The sequence below is a fragment of the Panthera pardus genome, unplaced genomic scaffold (assembly GCF_024362965.1).
Source record: "Panthera pardus isolate Hobbes unplaced genomic scaffold, ASM2436296v1 HiC_scaffold_17, whole genome shotgun sequence".
Classification (NCBI taxonomy): Eukaryota; Metazoa; Chordata; class Mammalia; order Carnivora; family Felidae; genus Panthera; species Panthera pardus.
The window spans coordinates 44953114-44978664 of record NW_026526732.1 but is presented as its reverse complement, the minus strand read 5'-3'; the positions used below and the strand labels follow the sequence as shown (position 1 = coordinate 44978664).

General features: G+C 35.3%; 1 protein-coding gene across 2 annotated transcripts in view; it reads right to left on the bottom strand.

Annotated features, from left to right (window-relative positions):
- Positions 1-25551, bottom strand: part of CEP85L (centrosomal protein 85 like) — a 169237-nt gene that overhangs the window by 43773 nt on the left and 99913 nt on the right. The window contains exons 5-6 of one of the 2 annotated variants that reach the window (XM_019418200.2): positions 20901-21018; positions 2-181 (exon numbers count right to left, since the gene is read on the bottom strand). In XM_019418200.2, the coding sequence (XP_019273745.1) occupies positions 2-181; positions 20901-21018 (298 nt within the window). The remainder of the gene's footprint in view (position 1; positions 182-20900; positions 21019-25551) is intronic. The other variant, XM_019418202.2, reaches the window with a different exon arrangement.

Here is a 25551-nt window from a genome sequence, read left to right as displayed (position 1 = left end):
CCTTTTCCTCCAGTTTCTTCTTTTCTTCACTAAATTGGCTTATTCTTTGTTTGAGAAACTGGTTGAGCTGTAAAACCTCTTTTTCAGTAGATGCAAGCTTTTGCTCAAGTTCCTCTTGCTGGGAATGGGATACTGACTGATCACAAAATGGAGTTTGGAGTGAACTGTTCTCATACTGTGGCTATCAGGAAAGAAAAAAATAAAACAGGTTAAAGATTTACTTGTCCTGAAAAAATGAAAAGAAACTGGAAATAAGGTATTGTACAGAGAGTGTATATATAGGCTTCTGCAACAGACAGCCCTTGGCATGAATCCCAGCTCTCCCACTTCCTAGTTATGTGCCATGATTAAATCACATTACTTACTTACCAATGCCAAACCTGTCTTCTCATCTATAAATCAGAAATAATAAAGTCTACCTTGCAGTGTTTTTTTTTGAAGAACAGAGAGAAAATACGTAAAGTTCCTAACACATAAAGAAAAGCTTAATAAAGGCAAGGTTTTTGGTTAAAAAGTATAATTAGGACATAAATAATACATTAAACAGAAATGAAAGGTCTAGGGAGATAAAAACTAAAGAACTAATTCTTCACAGGTGAGCATTTCCAGCTAATATTAAACTCAGTAAGTAATTTTTGAGAGGGACAAAGAGAGTGCATGCGCACAAGCATGGGGTGGGGAGGGGGTGGGCAAAGAGAAAGGGAGAGAGAATCTCAAGTGGGCTCCATGCCCAGCGCAGAGCCTAACACAGGCTCAAGAACACGACTATGAGATCATGGCCTGAGCTGAAATCAAGAGTCAGACACTCAACCGACTGAGGCACCCAGGTGCCCCATCAATAAGTATTAATTTTTTCCTCTAACTAGAATGTAAGGTCCATGAAAGCAGGAATTATTGTCCATCTTAGTTGCCCTTATATCGGTATTTCCTAGAATAATCACTGACATAAAATAAGAGCTCAAAAAATAATTGCTGATTGAACAAATGCATTCTTGTTTCTATGAGCGAGGTTTTATAAGGAATTCAGGTTGGATCTTTCCCCTACCGTGCAGCATTACAATCAGGAAAAGGCAGACAGAAAATAAAATATTTCCTCAAAAAATTAAAATGTTCTAAGTACTGTAAAAGATACCAATACAGTAATGTGAAAGTAAACAGACAATTTATTTTTCCACTTACTCAACACATATTTACTTAAGCACATATATTAAGAATTGTGTACTAGGGATTCAACAGTTAATAAAGCAAGGTCTCAGCAGTTTAATAAAGTATCACACAAAGAAAGACAATGAAAACTGTCTAAGTGCAAAGACAGTTGTACTGTAGTACCTATGGGAAGGTTTTACAGGAAGTGAACTTGAACTAGACCTTGAAGAACTCATACTTCACCAAAGGAGGAGTTATAATTCAAAAATTATATAAGTAGCATTTATCGTGTGCTGAGTATTTCAAAGATGACAGACTCTACCACTGTCCTTTAAAAACTCAAATTCTAATCAGAGGCATCAGAGAAACCCTCAGATGATTATATATATATATAGGGCACCATACAATATGGTAGCCAAAGAAAAGTCGTTTTAAGTAAAAAGAATGGGGAGGTGGGAGGACAAATGAAGACAACATTGGGAGAATGAGGAAAAAGGCTTTACTGGAAAGTGGCTTTTGAGATACCCTTTGAAAATAAGGAGGATATGGAGGAAATGGAGAGGGAAAATAAGGAGGATATGGAGGAAATGGAGAAGGGAAGAGCTCAGATCATGCATGATCTCATGGTTCATCAGATGGAGCCCCACATTGGGCTGTGCTGACCATGCTGAGCCTGGCTGGGATTTTCTTTCCCTCTCTCTCTTCCCCTCTCCTGCGCGCTCTCTCTCGTTCTCTCTCTCAAAATAAATAAATACAACTTAAAAAAATAAATAAATGGAATATATACAGAGAATACCCATCGCTGTTTAAAGTATGGATTGTAAGAGGGAGGATGGATATAAGGGGAAATTTAAAAATCTACGTGGGACCATACTGTTGTATAATCACAAGATTCAGAGTTAAATCTTAACTCATAGGAAATGAGTTAAGACCATAAAACCACGGGTTATAAAACCAGTGATGGTTTTATAACAACAAAGTAACATGATTTAAGAAGATTGTGAACTCTGTTTTGTAAATCTCTGTATTCCCTGGCATTTAGCCCAGTAGGCAGACTCTCAATAACTTTGTTTATTTTATTAATGTTTATTTGTTCTTGAGAAAGAGTCAGAACATGAGTGGGGGAGGGGCAGAACGAGAGAGGGACACAGAATCTGAAGCAGGGTCCAGACTCTGAGCTGTCAGCAGAGCCCGATGTGGGGCTCAAACTCACAGACCCGGAGATCATGACCTGAGCCGAAGTTGGATGCTCAACCGAATGAGCCACCCAGGTTTCCCAACTCTCAGTAACTTTTGATTGAAGGGAAAAGAAAAGAGTAAAGAGAACAAGAGAGTGCTACAACCACTGGAAGCAGTGGACAACAGGAATTAGAGGATACTGAGAATAGATGAATGGATATGAATATGTCACTTTCAGAAATTATTCTAACCTACTTAGCTGATAAAAAAGAGGAGTTAAACAAGAGCATGGAGAACAGAATGAAGAAAGTCTGGAAGTAGAATTGAGAGGATTTAGAGAAAATTATTTTTTAAGAAGTGTACAGACAGGAAATGTTAGAGAACTAAGGTTTGAGATTTTTAGTCGAGTAACAGGGAAGAAAGATCCTATTCTGAGCCAAGGTAAGAAGGTCATATAGAACAGATCTAAGCAGATGTACTTAATTACAATTAGAGCTTATTAAGATTATCATTTGAACATACAAATAGAGAGGAAGTTAGAGAGATGGGTCTAAAATTCAGAAAGATGGGTGGGCCAGGATAGGAAACTAAAAAAAAAAAAAATAACACAGACTTATAGTTTATAATCTGGCATGTAATGAGCTCAGAAATTTCCATTCCATCTGTTTTATTAACAAGTGAAAAAGCTGAACACACTGAAAAATCAACAATTATTCTTAGATATATCAGAAGTAAGGTCACAGGGTAAACTTCTGCCTCCTAAATTGGAGAGACAGATGAATATAGAAAGTCACACTTACTAGAACAAAATCCTCCTTGCAACCAATGCTGGAATAGGAAAACCAGAACTGAAGTTGATGAATTGCTGGAGGCTCAGAATGGACAATTCTGAGAGTCAAAAACTCCAAGGGAGATCTAGTCATAGGAGACACTCAACTTTTTTGAGTTTTACTGCCACGAGCTCTATCAGGTCCTCACAGTGATTAATTATCAGGGGAAAATCTCTTCATGTTTCTAACAGGAAGAGGATAAAAGGAACCATTTGGAAATACACCAGAACACTACATTCTTCTTAACAAGACCTGTCTTCAGTAGAAACTATTAAACTAGAGACTACCCTACCTAGAAGGGAACTAACCTACCTAGAAGAGAAATATTCAATTCTAGTTGTCTCTAGCCATCCTATCTCACTTAAGGGTAGGAAAGAAAAAGACAGAAGCACTCATTAAGTTCAGAGTCCAAAATCACAGGCTCACAAAAAGACTAACACCTAACCAAAGGACTACATAATATTTCTTTCTCTACACCTTACCATTATATTATTATTTACCACATTTCCTTTTACCTAGTACATCTGATCTTTCAACAAAAAATTACAAGGCACACTAAAAGACAAAATCACAGCTGGACAGACTAAATAAGCAACAGAACCAGAGTCAGATATGATAGGAATGCTGGAATTATTAGACCAAAAAATTTTTAAGACTATGATCAATATAGGGCATTAATGCTAAGGCAGAAAACAGGCAAGAACATATGGTTAATGTAATAAGCACAGAGGTGGCTATCCTTAGAATGAAAAATAATTTTTAGAGATCAAAAATGCTATAACAGATATAAAGAAGGTCTTTGATGGGCTCATCAGTTGACTGAACACAGTTCAGGAAACAATCTTAGAGCTTGAGGATATGACAAGAAACTTCCAAAACTATAGAACAAAGAGAAAAAACACTGGAAAAAATAAAAGAGAATATCCAAGAACTGTGAAATAACTACAAAAGGTATATAACAATACAAGGAGAAGAAAGGAATGAAAACAGCATTTGAAACAAAAATGACTGAGAATTTCCCCAAACTGTCAACTACCACATCTCAGATTCAGGAAGCTCAGAGATCAAGCAGAATAAATTCCAAAAAACTACATCGAGGCATATTATACTTAGATTTCTGAAAATCAAAGATAAAAAAATATCTCGAAATAAACCAGAGGAAAAAACACCTTATCTCCAGACAGGCTAACATAACAGTTGTATCTGACTTCTCAGAAACTGTGCAAACAAGAAGAAAGTAGAGTGAAATATTTTGTGTTGAGAGAAAAAAACCCACCAACCTGTAATTCTATACTCTGAAATTATTCTTCAAAGGTGAAGAAGTAAAGGTTTTCTCAAACAAAGTTGAGGGAATTTGTTGCCAATGGACTTGGCTTGGAAGAAATGTTAAAAGGAAGTTCCTCAGAGAGAAGGAAAATGATATAGGTCAGAAACTCAAATCAAATCAAATCAAATCAAATCAAATCAAATCAAATCAAATAAAAGCTTTTATTTGTCTTAATCTAATAGATATGCTTATTCAACAATAATGGCAACAATGTGTTCACTTAGTGTGTGTGTATGCTTAAGTGAAATGAATGACAGCAATGATACAAGAAAAAGGAAGGAAGATTTAGTAGTACTTAATTATTACAAGGAATTTGCACCACTCCTGAAAGGTACAGTGTTATCTGCAAGCAGACTTGGGTTGCTTTAAGTGTATATTGCAAATTCTAGGGCAACCACTAAAAAAAGAAGTGTAATCTATATGCTAAGAAAGGAGAGAAAATAGAATTATATTAAATGCTCGAGTAAAAGCACAAAAGGCAGACAAAGTGTGGAAGACAAAAATAGGAACAAAGAACAAGAGCAAAAAAACAGTAACAAACATGGTTGGTTTTAACCCAACTGTATCAATAATCACTTTAAATGTAAATAGTATAAATACATCAACTGAAAGACAGAGACTGCCTCAATGGGTCCTAAAACAAGACCTGACTATATGCTCCCTACAAGAAACCCACACTAAAAATAATGACACACGCAGATTAAAAGCAAAGGGATGGAAAAAGATACGTCATGCTAACTTCTCATCAAAAGAAAGTAGAATAGCTATATTAATTTCAGAAAAAGCAGACTTTACAGCCAGGAAAGTTATCAGGAACCAAAATGAGCATTACATGAAAGGGTCAATACTCCAAGAAGCCTTAGCAATCCTTAATGTGTATATGCTTAACAACAGAGCAGCAACATATGTGCTGTAAAAACTGAGAGAACTACAGGAGAAACAAATGAATCTACTATAATAACTGGAGACTTTAACAACCCTCTATCAGAAATGAACAGACCCATCAAGTAGAAAATTACTAAGAACACAGTTGAACTAAACAGCATCAACAGTTGTCTGGATGTAATTGACATGTATAGACTACTTCAGATTACACATTCTTCTCAAGCTCATACAGAACATTTACCAAAATAGACCACATTTTGGGTGATAAAACATGTCTTAACAAATGTAAAAGAAGAAGGATCAAACAATATATGCTCTCAAACCATAATGTAATTAAACCAGAAATCAACAGAAAGGTAGCTATAAAAATCCCAAAATACTTGAAGATTAAATAGTACACTTCTAGATAACTTCTGGATCAAAGAAGAAATATCAAGAGAAATTTTAAAATATTCTGTACTAAAGGGAAATGAAAATACAGATTATCTAAAATGTGTGGGATGTAATTAAAGCAGTGCTTTGAGGGAAATTTATAACGTCACGTGCATACATTAGAAAACAAGAAAGGCTTAAAATCAATTTTCTAAGCTTCCACATTGGAAACTAGACACAGAAAAATGAATCAAATCCAAAGTATAGAAGAATAAAAATTAAAGCAGAAATCAATGAAACTGAAAACAGGAAATCAATATAGAAAATCAACAAAATCAAAACTCATTCTGGAAAAGATCTATAAAATCAATAACCTTCTAGTTCAGGCTAACTAAGAAAAAAGAAAGAAGACACAAATTTATTAATATCAGATTTTAAGGGCAAACATCACTACAGATCCCATGGACATCAAAAAATATAATAAAGGATTATTATGAACAACTTTATGCCAATAAATTTGATGACCTAGATGAAATAGACTAATTTCTTGAAAACCACAACCTGCCAAAACTCATACAAGAAATAAATAATCTGAAGAGGCCAATTAAAGAAATTAAATCAATAATTAATCACTTTCTAACACAGAAAGCACCAGGCCCAGATGGGTTTACTGGTGAATTCTACCAAGCATTTAAAAACGGAAGAAATCAGGGGCGCCTGGGTGGCTCAAGTCAGTTGGGTGTCCGACTTCGGCTCAGGTCATGATCTCGTGGTCCGTGAGTTCAAGCCCCGCGTCGGGCTCTGTGCTGACAGCTCAGAGCCTGGAGCCTGTTTCAGATTCTGTGTCTCCCTCTCTCTCTGACCCTCCCCCGTTCATGCTGTGTCTCTCTCTGTCTCAAAAATAAATAAACGTTAAAAATAAAAATTTTTAAAAAAAACATAAAAAAATAAAAAATAAAAATGGAAGAAATTATACTGACTTTCTACAATCTCTTCCAGACAGAGAAGCAGAAGGAATACTTCTAACTCATTCTATGAGGCCACAATTACCCTAATACCAAATGAGACAAAGACATTACAAGAAAACTATAAGGGCATCTGCCTGGCTCACTTGGAAGAGTATGCGACTCTTGATCTCAGTGTCATGAGTTCAAGCCCCACGTTGGGTGTAGAGATTACTAAAAAAAAAAAAAAAAAAAAAAAAAAAAAAAAATTGTTTTAATTTTTTAAAAAAGAAAGCTACAGACCAATATTTTACATAAATGGATCCTCAAAAAAATAGCAAACTGGATCTAACAATGTATAAAAAGAATTATTCACCATGACCAACTGAAATTTATCCCAGCAATTTAGGCTGGTTCAACATTCAAAAATCAATTAATGTAATCCATCATATCAACAGTCTACAGAGGAAAAAACATTATGATCATATCAATTAAATGTGGAAAATAATTCTGACAAAATTCAACACTCATTCATGCTAAAAACTATAACCAAACTTGGAATAGAGGCAAACTTACTAAACTTGATAAAGAACATCTAGAAAAAAACTATAGCTAGCAGCAGTTAATGGTAAGAAACTTGAAGCTTCATCAGGAACAAGGCAAGGATGTTCCTCCCACCACTGATTTTCTACACTGTACTGGAAATCCTAGGGAATGCAATAAAACAAGAGAAGGAAATAAAATGTATGCCAGTTGGGCAGAAAAAAGAATTAAAACAGTTTTGTTCACAGATGATATAATCACTTATATAGAAAATCCAAGAAAACAGACCAAAAAACAAAAACAAAAACAAAAAACAAAAAACCCACCTCCTGAAACTAATAGGAAAATAATACCTAGGTTGCAAGAAACAAGATTAATGTATGAAAGTCAGGTGTTTTCCTATATGCCAGCAATGAACAAGTAGAATTTGAAATTTAAAACACACTGGCATTTACATTAGCACCCCCAAAATGAAATAAGTATAAATGTAACAAAGTACAAGATATAAGGAAAGTTACAAAACTCTGATCAAAGACACCAAAGAAGGATGAAATAAACAAAGAGATATTCCATGTCCACAGACAGACTCAATACTGTCAAGATGTTAAGTTTTACCCAACTTAATCCATAGATTCAATGCAATCTCAGGCAAATCCAAACAAGTTATTTTGTGGGTAGCAACAAACTAATTGTAAAGTTTCTATGAAAAAACAAAAAACCCAGAATAGTCAACATAATATTGAAGGAAAAGAATAAAGATGCAGGACTGACCACCTGATGTCAAGACTTAAAATAAATCTACAGTAATGTAGAGTGTATGGCATTGAGGAAAGACCAAACAGGTCAGTGGAAAAGAAATGAAAGCCTAGAAATAGATCCACATATAAATACAGCCAACTGATTTTTGACAAAAAACAAAGGCAGTACAATGGAGCAAAGAAAGTCTTTTCAACAAATGATGCTGGAACAATGGGACATCTATATGCAAGAAAATGAATCTAGACACAGGCTTTACACTTTTCACAAAAATTAACACAAAATGGACTACAGACCTAACTGTTAAAATGGAAAACTATAAAACCCCTAGAAGATAACATAGAAAAAAAACCTAGATATGACAATAACTTTTAGATACACTACTAAAGGTAAGATCCGTAAAAGAAACAAATGGGGGCACCCGGATGGCTCAGTTGGTTAAGCATCCAACTCTTGATTTCGGCTCAGGTCATGATCTCATGGTTCATGGGATTGAGCCCCGTATTGGGCTCTGTGCTGACAGCATGGAGCCTGCTTGGATTCTCTCTTTCCCTCACTCACTGCTTGTGCTCTTGCTTTCTCTCTCAAAATAAATAAACATTTTTTTTTAATGTTTAAAAAAAAGAAACAAATGATAAGCTGGATTTCATTAAAAATTTAAGCTCTGCAGAAGACATTATCAAGAAAATGAGAAGATAAGCCACATACTGGCAGAAACTATTTGCAAAAGACACATATGATGAAGGATATGTATCCAAACTATACAAAGAACTCCTAAAACTCAACAATAAAAAACAACACAAATTTTAAAAATGGGGGAATGACCTGAACAGTTATCCCACTGAAGAAAATATACAGATGACAAATAAACATATGAAAAGATGTTCAAAATCAAATGTCTTTAGGGTATTGCAAATTGAAACAACAATGAGCTACCTACCACTATATACCTATTAGAATGGCCAAAATCAAAAACTCTGCACACCAAATGCTGGTGAGGATATGCAACAACAGAAACTTTTGTTTATTACTGGAGGGAATGCAAAGTAATACAACCACTTTGAAAGACATCTTGGCAGTTACTTAAACATACTCTTACCATATGATCCAGCAATTGTGTTCCTTGGTATTTACCCAAATGAATAGAAAATATGCTACACAAAAAGCTTCACATGAAAGTTTACAGCAGCTTTATTCATATTTGCCAAAACTTTAAAATAACTAAAATTTCCTTCAGTAGATGACTGGATAAATAAACTATGGTACATACAGGCAATGGGATATTATGCAGCACTAAAAAGAAATAAGCTATCAATATGATGATGGGGCACCCTGGGTGGCTCAGTGGTTGAGCATCTGATTCTTGAATTTGGCTCAGGTCATAATGCCAGGGTTGTGGGATCAAGCCCCACACCTCAGGCTCTGTGCTGAGCGTGGGGCTGCTTGGGATTTTCCATCTCTCTCTCTCTCTCTGCCCAGCACCCACCCTACTTGCCCACGTGCATGCATGCCTGCACGCTCTCTCAAAAAAAAAAAAAAAAAAAAAAAGACACAGAGGAAACTTAAATGTGTGTCATGAGGTGAAAGGAGCCAATCTGAAAGGTTAGATACTGTATGATTCCAACTATATCACATTCTGGAAGAGGCAAAACTATGGAGACAGTTAAAAGATTGGTTGTTGCCAGAGGTTAAAGGAGAGGAGGGATTGAACAGGTAGAGCACAGAGTTTTAGGGCAGTGAAACTATTCTGTATGATACTACAATAATGCATATGGGTCATTATACATTTGTCCAAATTCACAGAATTGTAACACCAAGTGTGAACCTCAATGTAATCCACGGCCTTTGGGTGATGATAATGATGATAATGAACAGTACAGGTTCAACTGTAACAAAGATATCCTGTGACAGAGGATGTCAACAGTGGAGAAAGCCGTAGGTATGTGGGGGCACAGGATATATGAGAACTCTGTACATTCTGCTCAATTTTGCTGTGAACCTAAAACTGTTCTAAAATATAAAATTTATTAATTTTACAAATAAGTTAATACAGATGTTTCTACTACAATGAAATATTCCTGGAAAAGCACTCAAAAACCAAGCACTAAAAATAGGGCTTAAGGGAAAAGGAAAGGCAATAGTCCATTCAAAGACTACGCAACTTAAACCAGATTACTAATCAAAATAGTAACTGGGGACAAGAGTTGAACTTCTTGGGCAGGCAGTCACAGTTAATATTAAATGCTGGCATCACTTTAATTAGAGCAGGTCTGGTGGGTATTGAGATGACAGAGGTAGAACTCTGCAATATGGGGGACTACATTCAGGTGGGTAGGAGGCAACACGACCTGCCAGGAACTGAAGCTACTAAAGGAGGGAGTGCATGTCTCAAGGCAGTACAGTACAATTTTCTGAAAATGAAACTTGAAGAGGCTTCTGCTGCCAAGGCAGCAGGTGAGCCTAGGCCTGTTCTGCAGCCTGCCGAAGATCCTAATTTTACTCACACTATTCTAAATCCCCTTGCCTGGAAAAACAAAACAAAAACCACATATGAACCAATGAGACTTGAAAACTATACTGACCTCATTGTACCATTCATGTATGAGCAAATCTGCACTACAGAAATGTGTTTCATAACAAGACAAATTGGACAACTTCTACATGAAATTAAGCAGACAGAAAGAGAAAAGCCTGAAGCCAGAACTGCTTTAAGCCCTTAAATTGCTTTTTCAGCCAGAGTGTCTTACAACCACTGAGTCTGCGAAGAAAGCCGGTCTTCCCTTCATTTCTATAACAATACGCAACCCCCACTCCCACGCCCCTCCACCATGCTCCTTCACAACTTGTGCTCTTTTACTGACTTCTAAAATACTGCTGTTCCCTGTCGTTACTTACAGTTCCCATTTTCTTCACTCCCTGGAAGAAGTGATCATGCCCAAGCTTCAACCACCACCTGGGTGGACTGACAAGTCCTATATTTCTAACCTCTCCCTTAGAACTACCTATGAATATCAGCCTCATTCTTCATCTTAGTCCCAAATTTACAATATAATAATATATAAGCGTAACTCATTATTTTTCTCCTCTAATAGAACTTACTCCTGATGTAGTTGTCTCTATCCTGGCCTTTGGCAATAAAAGCCAATCAATTTTGCCCATCTGAAACTAGGCAATCACTTCTCTCACCACATTAAAGTCATCAAATCAAGCCCATGCTTGGTCACACAGATGTGTAATAAATATTCTTCCTTTTGTCTTAACCAACATTGTTGTTAAATTCAGATGTCCATTTAACTTTTGGACTATTGATAAGAGCTTCCTGCCTGGTTTCTGCTCCAATACCATCCATCTTAAATCCAGGGTCTATTACGCCCCAGGGGTGACCAAACTAGGACACTTCAGAGATTGAAAGGGGGTGCTATTAATCACTTATGGGAGTACAACAGGCATTAACTGAAACTGTAGCTAAAACAGGGACAAATGGGTCCCTTACTTTTTAAGCCCTTGATACAACTTGACCCCTGCCTTACCTCTCTCTAAGCACACCTCTTACCACTACTCTCTCTCACTTTGCACTTCATCCATACAGAATAATGTGTAGTTTTCCAAATGCTTTATCTTTGAGCTTCTTCACACACAATATAGCATGCCTGAAGCACTATTTCTCCATTTCCTTAACCTGCCTAAATTCTTTTACTTCATCAGGTTCTCAGATCAGATGTCCTTTCCTACAGGAAGCTTAAGCCTCCCTCTGCAAGGCTAGTTTATCTGTTCTTAGTAGGGATTCCCATATTACTTCATATATATCCCATTTGGGCACCTCCAACTTACTGCAATTATCTCTTGTTTATCAGTCTTCCTCACTGGATTGTACACTTTTTGATGAAAAAACCAACTTCATTCACATTTATATTACTAGAGCCTACATGGTGCCTTATCCACAGTAAACAAGTAATTTCTGAAGAAATGGATAAACATGTTTTTTGATACAGTCTCTCTCTGTGGGATTCAAGATCATGAATACAGAAAGTATCCTTCACTTTTGCTGCCCCAGAATTTAACACATTAGGTGTTTATGTTTTGTTGAATGAGCTCATTCGTAAAGGTGGGACTCATTTATAAAATGCTCATTAAAACCACAAAACTTGGTAGTAGAAAAAATGGCTGAAGGAAAATGAAATAGAAAAAATTACATAAATAGAAAAAGGATAAAATGGAAAGAAAACAAGAAATGATGCATCAATGAAGCGTAATTAAATATTATCTCCTTGGTCTATTCCAAGGTTCACATCTATGTTAAAAGAAGACATCTCTTCTTCAGTTTTTAACAAAAGATAAAAAGGATCCTTCACATTTTTTCCCCCTAAGAAGCCTTGTTAACCACAGGTTAAAATTTTGGTATAGGGCATTATAAAGATAAATCACTCTTCAGTTCCAGCAATTTTACTACTAAAACAATCTAGGAAGTGTGAATTTTTGGATAAAAACCTAGTTCTCATTTTCTACCTATGAGATTTGCTGATATTTAACTTTCAGGTCATCTTGATCGTAGGCTGTTCAAAGTTTTTAACAGTCGAATAGAGTTATTTACCCAAAATATGTTTTACATCTATAAATTCATAAAAGAATGTTATTTTATGTCAAAAATTTACTTTCTTTAACCTAGAATATACAGAATATTAAAAATATATTTTTCTTTGTTTAATTTGCTACGGAATTAGGATGAGTAAGGTATGTGCCCCAAATTGTGCACATATAAAATGCTATGCATAAAAAATAACATTGTTCATACATCTAAGATAAAAATTCCTTTGCTATTCTTCACAGAAATTGAAGAAATAACTCTAAAATCTGTGTGGAACCACAAAAGACCCCAAATACCGAAAGTAATCCTGAGGGGGAAAATAAAGGAAAAAAATTAAAGCCAGAGGGATCATGCTTCTGGATTTCAAACTATAGTAAAAAGCCATAGTAATAAAAACAGTATGATACTGGTACAAAAAAGACAGATCAATCAATGTAACGGAATAGAGAGCCCAGAATTAAATCCTGGCATATACAGTGAACTGATATTTGACCAGAGAACCAAGAATACCCTATGGGGAAAGGAGAGTCTCTTTGACACGTGTGCTGGGAAAACTGTACAAACACATGCAGAACAATGAAATCGAGCCCCTATCTCACACTACTCACAAAAACTAACTTGAAATGGATCAAAGACTTAAAAGATCTGATATCATAAAACTCCTAGAATGAAACATAGGGGGAAAACTCATCAATACTGGTCTCAACAATGATTTGCTTTTTAGACATGATGCCAAAAGCACAAACAACAAAAAGCAAAAATCGACAAATGGAACTATATCAAACTCAAATGCTTCTGCATAGCAGCAGATCTAATATAACAAAATGAAAAGAAAAACTATAGAATAAGAAAATATTTCAGAAAACTATGTATCAGAAAAGAATTAATATCCAAAATATAAAAAGAACTCAAGTCAATTTAATAATAAAAAATTAATCCAATTAAATATGGGGCAAAAGACCTAAATAGACATTTTTCCAAAGAGGGTATCAAAATGGCCAACAGACACATGGGAAAATGTTCCACTTCATTAATCATCAGGAAAATGCAAATTAAAATCACAGTGAGATACCATGTCATACCTGTTAGAATGATTATCATCAAGAAGACAAATAGCAGATGCAGGTGAGGATGTGGTGAAAAAAGAACTCTTACACACCACTGGTGGGGGTTAATTGGTACAGCCACCATGGACCAATAAAATAGATCTACCATATAATCTAGCCATCCCATTTCTGGGTATATACCCAAAGGAAATATGTAAACAGGATTCTGAAAGTATATACCCTCCCATGTTTATCACAGCATTATTCATAATAGGTCAGATATGGAAATAACCCAAATGCCTATCAATAGATAAAAATGATGTGTTAAATGTACACAGTGGAATATTATCCAGCCATGAAAAAGGAAGATATCCTATGATTTATAACAACATGAATGGACCTTAAGCACATTATGTTCAGCAATATAAGTCAGAAGGAGAAATATTAAGGACTATATATCACTTATATGTAGAATCTACAAAAAGTTAAACCTGTAAAAAACAGAGTAACTGGTGGTTACCAGAGGATGGGGGAGTTGGGAGGTGGAAATTTGAATAATAGTGTATAAGGATATAAACTTGTATAAGGGTACTAAGGAGTAGTAAATAAGCCATAGAAATTCAATGCGAAGTGTAATGAACATGGACAATATGTAGTACAATTATGTAATGTAATAAATACTGCTACTTTAACAAACATAAGTGTGTTAAATAGTGTGCTGTGCACCTTAAACTTATACATTAAATGTCAAATTAATCAATAAAAAATTGAAAAGCACTGTTCAAACACCAAAATACTTTATTTGCTAAGAAATATTTTTTATTATATTTATTGGTTCTTTTAAACCCTTGCCATTTATCAGCTCTCTATATATATCTACTAAAAAAAATTCATCTCCTATATTTATAATATCCATTTAGTACTTTGGGTTTTCCTTGATTCCCTTTTATTAATTTTCCTTATCTTTTGAAGACTAATTTCTCAACCATATTTTAATTCCCCACATAATTTTAAATCCTTCTAACATTTTCAGCAACCCTCTTTTCTATATCCCTTCAGCTATTTCTATATGTCCTTGTAGACTGACTTGGAGAGCCCTCTACTGGCCTGATGCTATGTCAAAAAACAATTTCTTCAGCTTTCAGATGCATACTAAGATACACATGCCTCTGGAAATATAATAATTGTGTGATTCAAGTTAACCCTTTATTCAGAATAAGAAAGTTACAAAGAAAAACTGCATGGCTCTACAGAATTGTCTTCAAAAAAAATTATACTACTTACATAGTATAAAAATACCACTTTTAAATAACTGTACACTATTAATCTCAGTTCCATAGAACCTTACTATCATGGGATAGAACTAGTAGATAAGATCACACTGCAATGACCTACTCTGAGTTATTAGTAACTGAAGTATGGTAAACAAGCTGGAGTCTCTGTTAAATGTTTTTGCCTCAAGTATTCTGATAATTAGTTGGTCTTCAATATTTCCTGACTTTAATACACCAATTCCTTGAACATATGTAAACAAGTTTGAAAATACAATGGAAGAAAAAAAATCCCACCTAAAATGATTTAATTCAAGAAATAAAGACCTTAATTAGGAAGACAAAAAAATTCCACAAATAGAAGTATATAACTCTATAAAGTTATGAATTCTCACTTTTGACCCTAATAAAAATGCCAATAGTTTATATTCTTTGGGAAATAAGCCAATCATAAAGTCAATACAGAAAAACATACAAACAATTTTTAAGATAAATTCTTTAAAAAAAAAAGTAATAATTGGGGAAAGTCACCCTTCCAGCCATATAAATTTTGTTTTAAGGTCTCAAAGACCCTCTGTCTATGTTCCAATTAGACTGTACTCTCAATGGCAAAACTAACCTCATTCACATTTCTATTCTGTGCACCTACACACTGCTTTACCTACAGTAAACACAAATTTTGAAGGAATAGGTAAACATGTTTACCTATATAGTCTCTCCCAATGTAGTTTGAGATTCATCAAGGTAGGAACTATTCTTTACCTTTGTGACCTCATAATTTAACACAGTGGATGTTTAGTAACTGTTCTGTTAAATGGGTCCATTAGTGAAGACAGAACTTATTTGTAAAATGTTCATTAAAATTATAGAGACTTCATGATAGAAAGTAATAGATACAAGAAAAAGAAATAGAATGACATAGATAGAAAATATTATGACAAATTCAGAAAATGTATTTTCAAATCAAATTATAAGACAAAGGGCTTCTAAAATCAGTAAGTAAAAAACCAGTACCTAACAGAAAAACAAGCAAAGGATATGAAATGACATTTCACAGAAAATAAATATGAATGGGGCCTTAGATATATAAAAAGAAATTCAACATCACTCAGGAGAAAAACAGATTAAAACCATATGAAGAAAACGAGAAAGATCTTACATCAACAACCTAACTTAACAACCTAAGGGATTAGAAAAAGGAGAATAAACGAAATCCAAAATTATCAGAAGGAATGAAATAATAAGGATTAAAACAGAGATAAATGAAATAGAGAAAATAAAAATAGAGAAAGTTAATGAAACCAAAATTTGGTTTTCTGAAAAAAAAATCAACAAAATTGACAAACCTTCACCTAGATGGTTTAAGGAAAAAAAACTCAAATTACTAAAATCATAAATGATAATGGGGATATTAATATCAATTTTGAAGAAATAAAAAGGATTGTAACAGAGTACTGTGAGTGATTAACTATATGCCAACAAATTGGATAAACCAAACGCAATGGACAAGTTACTAGAAACATAAAACCTCGATCTAAATCATGAAGAAACAGAAAATCTGAGCAGACCTATCTGTAAGAGACTGAATCACTAATCAAAACTCTGCCCTTTAGGGGCGCCTGGGTGGCGCAGTCGGTTAAGCGTCCGACTTCAGCCAGGTCACGATCTCGCGGTCCGTGAGTTCGAGCCCCGCGTCAGGCTCTGGGCTGATGGCTCGGAGCCTGGAGCCTGTTTCCGATTCTGTGTCTCCCTCTCTCTCTGCCCCTCCCCCGTTCATGCTCTGTCTCTCTCTGTCCCAAAAATAAAAATAAAAAAACGTTGAAAAAAAAAATTAAAAAAAAAACAAAAACAAAAACAAAAAAAACTCTGCCCTTTAAAAAAGCCCTTGCCCTGGACCTGATGGCTTCACTGGTGAATTCTACCAAACATGTTAAAAACAAAAACAAAGAAAGAAAAAAACGAACACCAATCCCTTTCAAACTTTTCCAAACACCGAAAGAGAAGAAACTACTCTTCCTAAGTCATTCTATGAAGCAAGCATTATTTGATACCAAAGCCAGACAGCACAAGAAAACTACAGACCAGTATCTTTTGATGCCAAAATCCTCAACAATAGTTACAATCTGAATGCAGCAGTATTTTAAAAGGATTATAATCTATGACCATGTAGAATTTATTCCTGGAATGCGAGCATGGTTCTATATTTGAAAACTGATCAATGTAATATACCACATTAACAGAATAAAGGGAAAAACCCATACTCATCTCAATTGATGTCAAAAAAGCACATGACAAAATTCAGTATCTTTCATGATTAAAACACAAAAACTAGGAATGGAAGAAAACTATTGAAAGAATACTATTTCAACATAATAAAAGCTATATAGTAAAAACTGATAGCAAACATTATACTCAATGGTGAAAGACTGAAAGCTTTTCCTCTAAGATCAGGAACAAGGCAAGGATTCCACTTCCCCCACTTTTATTCAACAGAATACTGGAAGTTACAGCCAGAGGAATTAGGCAAGGAAAAGAAATACAAGGCATCCATATTGGAAAGGAAGGTAAAACTATCTCTGTTCACAAATGATATAATCTTGCATGTAGAAAATCCTAACAATTCCACAAAAAACTTGTTAGAACTATTGAGTAAATTCATCAATGTATTAGGATACAAAGTCAATACACAAAAATCTGTTGCATTTCTATGATGCATTAACAATGAACAATCTGAAAAGGAAATTATGAAAACGATCCCATTTATGACAGTATCAAAAAGAATAAAATACTCAGGAATTAACCAAGGAGGTTTGTGAAAGACTTGTATAATAAAAATTACAAAACACTGCTGAAAGAAATTGAAGAAGACATAAATAAATGGCAATACATTTCATGTTCATGGTTTGGAAAACTTAATATTGTGAAGATGTTAATAATACTCAAAGTGATCTAGTGATCTACAGATTTGATTCAATCCCTATCAAAATCACATTATTTTGCAAAAGGAGAAAAAGCCACCCTAAAGTTCATATAGAATCTCAAGGGACCACAAATAGCTTAAAGAATCTTAAAAAGAAGAAAAACCTGGGGGACTCACACTTCCAGACTTCAAAACTTAATACAAAGCCACAGTGATCAAAACAGTGTGGTGCTGTTATGAATAATGTGTGGATAATGAAAGACATATACAGACCAATGGAATGGAATATAGAGCCCAGAAATTAACCCTGGCATACACGGTCAAATGATTTTGGATCAGGTGCTAAGACCATTCAATGTGGAAAAGAGTCTTTTCAACAAATAGTGCTGAGAAAACAGGATTATCCACATGGAAAGAATGAAGCTGGACCCTTGCCAAATACCATATACAAAAATTACTCACAGTAGGTCAAAGAGCTGAACATTAGACCTAAAACTATAAAACTCGTAAAAGAAAACATGTAGCAAAAGCTTCAAGACAATGAATTTGGTGATATGTCTTGGATATTACCCCAAAGGCACAGGCAATAAAAGAAAAAGTAGACAAACTGGACTTGAAAAATTAAAAAAATTTTGTGCATCGGGGCGCCTGGGCGCCTCACTTGGTTAAGCGTCCGACTTTGGCTCCGGTCATGATCTCGCAGTCCATGAGTTCGAGCCCCGCATCGGGAGCCTGCTTCAGATTCTGTGTCTCCCTCTCTCTCTTTCTCTCAAAAATAAATGAACATTAAGAAAAATTCTTAAAAAAATTTTTGTGAATGAGAAGACATTGCCAACAGAGCTTGAGTTTTTCTCTTTCCTCCTCTCTCTGTGCCTCTCCCACCGTCCCTCCCACTCTCTCTCTCTCAAAAAATAAACATTAAAAAAAAAAGAAGACATACCAAGAGCCAATAAGCCATAAAAAGATGCTCATACCACTAATCTTTAAGAAAATGCTTATCAAAACTACAATGAGATATCACCTCATACCCATTGGGATGGCTACTATCAAAAAACAAAACAAAAAATAACAAGTGTTGGTGCCATGTGGACAAACCAGAACCCTGTAATACTGCTGGTGGAAATGCAAAACGGTACAGTCACTATGGAAAACAGTATGGTGCTTCCTCAAAACCTTAAAAATAGAATTACTATATGATCCCGCAATTCTACTTCTGGGTATATACTCAAAAGGACTGAAGGCAGGGTCTTCAAGATATATTTATATACCCATGTTCAAATAAATATAAAAAATGTTCATGGCAGCATTACTTACTAGAGCTAATATGTGGAAGCAGACAAAATGCCCGTCAACAGATGAACGGATAAAACAAACTGTGATATACAAGTGATGGAATATTATTCAGCCTTTAAAAGGAATGAAACTCTGACACATGCTAGTGTATGGATGAACCTGGAGGAAACTATACTAAGTGCAATAAGGCAGTCACAAAAAGACAAATACCGTATGATTTATTTTACACAAGATAATTGGAGTAATCAAAATCATAGAGACATAAAGTAGAACAGTAGTTGCCAGGGGTTGGGGAGGTGAATAGACAGTTGCTGTTTAACGGGTACAAAATTTCAGTTTTGTAAGATGTGAAGAGGTATGGAAATGGATGGTGGTGATCGTTGCAAAATATTATAAGTGTATTTGCACCACTGAACTGCACACTTAAAAATGGTTAGGATGGGGGCGCCTGGGTGGCTCAGTCGGTTAAGCGTCCGACTTCAGCTCAGGTCATGATCTCACGGATCGTGAGTTCCAGCCCCGTGTCGGGCTCTGTGCTGACAGCTCAGAGCCTGGAGCCTGTTTCAGATTCTGCGTCTCCCTCTCTCTCTCTGACCCTCCGCCGTTCATGCTCTGTCTCTGTCTGTCTCAAAAGTAAATAAACGTTAAAAAAAATTTTTTTTAAAAATGGTTAGGATGAAAAAAAACGGTTATGATGGTAGATTTTATGTTCTATGATGCTATGTTATCTTTCTATGATGGTAGAAATTATGTATTTTAACAGAATTCTAACATTTTTTTAAAACCACAGAGATAACTCCACCATCCTACCCTTTATGCAAACCCACTAGAAAGGCAAAAATCTCACAGTGTGTTAATACAATAGCGATTTGACAACATCAGTAAAAGTAACCAACTCTTATAATACCTATAAATTTCACTAGAGAGAATTTAAGTTAAAAACACTCGCATGAGCAAAACAGTGTTTTATTCTCCACAACATTATTCATAGTAGCCCCAAACAAGAAACAACCCAAATTCTGACTAGTAGGGACAAGATGAATAAATTCTGCTATCTCCATAAAATGGGAAATCAATCAGCGGTAAAAGCAAAGGAAAAGGAGGTTGTCTTTGTAATGACATAGAAATAATCACTGAAATTGTTTTAACAGAAGTACAGTTGACCCGCATTACTTTAGTTTCAGGTGTGCAACATAGTGATTCGACAAGTCTATCTGTTACGCTGTGCTCATGACAAGTGTAGCTACCGTCTGTCACCATACAACACTATTACAAGACCACTGACTGCATACCCTGTTCTGTACCTTTTATCCCCCATGCCTTATCCATTCCATAACTGGAAGTCTGTAACTCCCACTCCCCTTCACCTGTTCTGCCCATTCCTCCAGGCAACCATCAGTTTGTTCTCTGTATTTCTGAGTTTTTCTCTGCTTTTTTAATCACTGCATTTTATATAATTTATGTAATATAAAGGAGAAAAGCAAGATGAATGGATAATGTATATATTTTGATACTTTTTGTGAAGATAGAGGAATAAAATACATTTATATCTGCTAGTGATACATATCAACTCTAGAAGGATACACTAGAAACTGGTAGCAGTAATTCCTGTGTGGGGTGTGAACCTGACATCTAGAAGGGGATGTGAACCTGACATCTAGAAGACAATTCTTGGGACATCTTTTACTATGTATGTAAACATGAACATGATTAATTAAAAAGCATCCTAATATTACAAGGTCAGCATATAATTAACACATACTTTATTAATAAACAACAACTACAAAATTCTCTACACCTTACCTGCAAACTAGCCACAAAAGAATCTTCACAGTTCACATAATGTCCTAACATGGCATGTTGTGCCCGTATTTCATTATCCCTTATCCTCTCGTGTAAGTGGCTAATTTGCTGCTTCTGCCTGCAAAACATAAATTGAGGAGACATTATAAAGAATATGCTTTTCTAAGAGACCATTTAAGAGTAGAACTTTATTCCAATAATTTAATGTAAGAGTTAAGAGTATTATCAATATTAACATTCATAATAGGGAAATTTAAAAAACCACCACACCATGGGTTATGCCGAATACAGAAAGGGTATTTATACTGTAGAGTATTTCTTGCGTTTTATAAAATACAGTATTTTGTAGACTATCCTTCTTAGTAATAACAAAGTCATGTTTTGCTTCCTTTCTTCTTGTTACCTAATATAATAAATGTTATGTCCTCAATTTAGAATGCCTTTACCTTAAAACCCATTATTTTCATCCATGCAAATTCTGTTTAACACTGACAGTTCTGAGAATCTCACTGTCAGAGATGAAAGGTATTTTCGCAAGTATCATCTAGCCTAACTGCTGTTCTAGGCCTGCATCTTCTCAGCAACATCCTAGGTTACACAGTCTACACATAACCATCTCCAATGATGGAGAACTCACCTGGTGACAGAGTTGCATCTTTGGAAAGCTCAGATGTTTCACTTTAATGGAACTTCATGTTGGAAACAGACACACTGAAGTTCAAATCTTTCCTCAGCAACTCATAGCTTACTTTAATCAAGTTATTTAACTTTTGTGAATATGTACCCTTATATACAGTTGATGCCTGAACAATGTGGGGGTTATGGGCACTGACCCTCCCTGCCCTGTCATGCAGTTAAAACCGGCATATAATATTTGACTCCCCAACAAGTTAACTACTGAAAGCCTGCTGTTGACTGGAAGCCCTACCAATAATGTAAACAGTTGACTAACACATATTTTGTATGCTCTATGTATTATATACTATATTCTTATAATAAAGCTAGAGAAAATGTTATTAAGAAAATCATAAGGAACAGAAAATACATTTATAGTACTGTATTTTCTGGAAAAAAAATGCATGTTATAAGTGGGCATATGTAGTTCAAACCTGTGTTGTTCAGGGTCAACTATATTTGAAAACGGTTATGTAGCTGGTATCCTGTTAAGAGCTTTATATGTATTTTTGACAATCTTCAAAAATCCTTTAATAACAAGTCTCATCATAAGGTTATGAGGAAGAAAGGCTTTTAAGAAAAAGTAAGCATACATGTGGGTAAACATATAGCTTGGTATTTTCCAAAATTACTCACAAAGTAACTTTTGGAGCAAGTTAGCTTATAAGTTTCAGACTGAATCAGAGAACTTATTCTACTCTGAGCCATTTAATTTTTTAAATACACTATCCTTAAAGAAAATTCAAATAGAAAACATAAAATAGTAAACAGATAGGGGCTCCTGAGTGGCTCAGTTGGTTAAGCATCCGACTTCAGCTCAGGTCATTATCTTGCTGTTCCTGGCTTTGAGCCCTGCCATCAGGCTCTGTGCTGACAACTCAGAGCCTGGAGCCTGCTTCGGATTCTGTGTTTCCCTCTCTGCCCCCCCCCGACCTGTCCCCCTAGCGCTCTCTCAAAAACAAATAAATGTTAAAAAAAAATAGTAAACAGATAAACTAGGAGAGTCACGACACTTGTCAAAGAATTTCAAGCTTTACCAAGAAAACTAAACTTCCTCTTCTGGCCAAGACAGAGTAATAGACACAAGCTGTGCCTTTCTGCCTGACACAATTACAAAATGGAACAAAATACGGGAAACAATGACTCTCAAGACACTGGGTATCAGTTAATTAGGAACAGTGACTTCTGAGGGATGGGCAACAAATGAGGTGAGCTCTATGACTGCCAGAGCCTACTGCTGCAGGCCCTACCCAACACAGGGAAAGAGGCCTCTCTCTGAACTGAAAAGACAAAGCTGGGATGCTGGAGAAACCAAGGCAATCAGAGCTCACAGTGCAGAGTCACCCTGAATATTTAGTTGAGTACTAATGAATAAACACATGAGGAGCTACTTAAAGTGCATATGTCGGGGAGGATGGCAGGTGGTGGTCCACCAAAAAGATAAGAATGAACAGTGCCTGAAGCTTACACGGGTCCTAGAAGTGTGCTTGCTTTCAAATGCCACAGTGGAAAACTTCATAATTCACAGGGCATCATTTAGCAGCACTTTTCAACAAAGGGCAATTCTGACTCCAGAACAAAGTTCAGGAATCCAAACACATGTGACATCCAAAAAATGTTAATATCTGTAATGCCTAGCGCTTGATCAAAAATTACCAGGCATGCAAAGAAGCAGGATAATATAACTTATATTTTTATTTTTTAAGTGTATTGATTTATTTTGAGAGAGAGAGCAGGGGAGGGGCAGAAAGAGAGTGAGAGAGACAAAATCCCAAGCAGTCTCCACACTGTCAGCGCAGAGCCGGATGCAGGGCTCGAGCCCATGAACTGCAAGATCATGACCTGAGCATCAGTGAGCATCAGTGAGCATATATATATATATATATATATATATATGTGTGTGTGTATATAATTAGAATCTCTAAAGGGGGGTAGACACAGGAAAAATATTTGTAGAAAACTGGCCAAAATGTTTCCAGATTTAACGAGACCTGTACATCCACAAATCTAAGAATACCAGAGAACCTCAAGCACAAGTAACAAGAAGAAAACTAAACCAAGGAACATTTTAATCATATGACTTAAAATCAGTGATAAAGATAAAATCTTAAAAGAAGGCTGTGAAAAAAAGATAAGTTCAATCACAAAGACAAAGGTAAAAAGGATAGATGTCTCATCTAAAATAATACAAACAAGAAGACAATAGTACTTTAAAGTATTACATTAAAGTATGAAAATTTAAAAGGTATCAATCTACAGAATTTTTTGCCCAAGGTAATTTTAAAGCAAAATAAAAACTACCAACCTAGAATTCATCAAAGACAGAGGTGAAAGAGACTTTTTTGAAAACTTAAAAAGCTCAAAGAATCCATCACAGCAGACTTCAACTATAAGAAATGATAAAGGAACATCTCCAAGTAAAGGAAACCAATACTAAATGAAAATCTGGGATCCACACAAAAGAAGAGCACTAAAAATGATAACTACATGGACAAATACATAATATACTGTTCTTATTATTTAGATATCTTTAAAAGACAACAGATGGCATAAAGCAAACAAACTGATAATGTCCTGTGGGGTTTATCATCTTTGTAGAAGTAAAATGTATGACAAAATATCTCACGGACTGGGAGAAGAAAAATGGAAGTATATTTTCATAAGATTCTTATGTTTATACATGAAGCAGTATATGGTAAAGTAATGCTTGAGGGTAGACTACTGCACTTTAAAGATGTATATTATAAACTCTATAGCAACCACTATAATAACTCAATAAAGAGTTATAGCTAATAAGCCAACAAAGGACATAAAGGGAATTATAAAAAAAAAATACTAATTTAAGAGAAAGAAAAGGGGAACCCAGAACAGATGGGACAATTAGAAAACAAACAGCCAAGACAGGAAATTTAAACTTAACTATATCAATAATTACAAAATGTAAATGGTCTAAATAACTCCAATTAAAAAGCAGACACTGTCCAAATGGATAAAGAGAAAGATTCAACTATATGCTATCTACAAAAAACAAAAACAAAAAAAGCCCCACTATTTTAAAATGTTTATTTATTTATTTTGAGAGAGAGAGAGCAGGCAAGTGGGAAAGGGGCAGAGAGAGAAAGATGGGGGGCGGCGAGAGGGAGGGAGGGAGGGAGGGAGGGAGAGAGAGAGAGGGAGGGAGGGAAGATGAATGAGAATGAATCCCAAGCAGGCTTCACTGTCAGCACAGAGCCCAACACTAGGGCTGGATCTCGTGAACCATGAAATCATGATCTGAGCTGAAATCAAAAGTCTGACACTTAACCAACTAAGCCACTCGGGCACCTCCCCCCTTTTTTCAATGGGAAAGGAAAACAAAACACGCTAAAGATACAATTTGGCAAATCTTATTTCTAAAACTATCTGGATCTAGAAGACTTATGATTGTCGATTATACTTTTTTTTAAGTGAAGTATAATTGATATATGACATATTAATTTCAAATATATAACAATGATTGAGTATAACACATTGATGTGTATATATTGTGAAATAACCACCTCAATATATCTTTTTTTAATTTTTTTTAATGTTTTGATTTATTTTTGACAGAGAGAGAGACAGAGCATGAGCGGGAGAGGGGCAGAGAGAGAGACACACACAGAATCCAAAGCAGGCTCCAGGCTCTGAACTGTCAGCACAGAGCCCGACACGGGACTCGAAACTCACAGACCACGAGATCATGACCTGAGCCGAAGTCGGATGCTCAACCGACTGAGCCACCCAGGCACCACCTCAATATATCTAGTTAACATCATCTGATTATATTCCTTGAACATTACTTATTTATGCAAGTTTTCCATTTCTTTTCAAGTCAATTTTGGTATTCCTTTAAAATTATTCATTTTCTTCTGTGTGTTCAGATTTGCTGATGTAAGTTTATAATACTGACTTGAAATCCATAATTTTTTATTACTAATATTTTGAATCTTTCTTT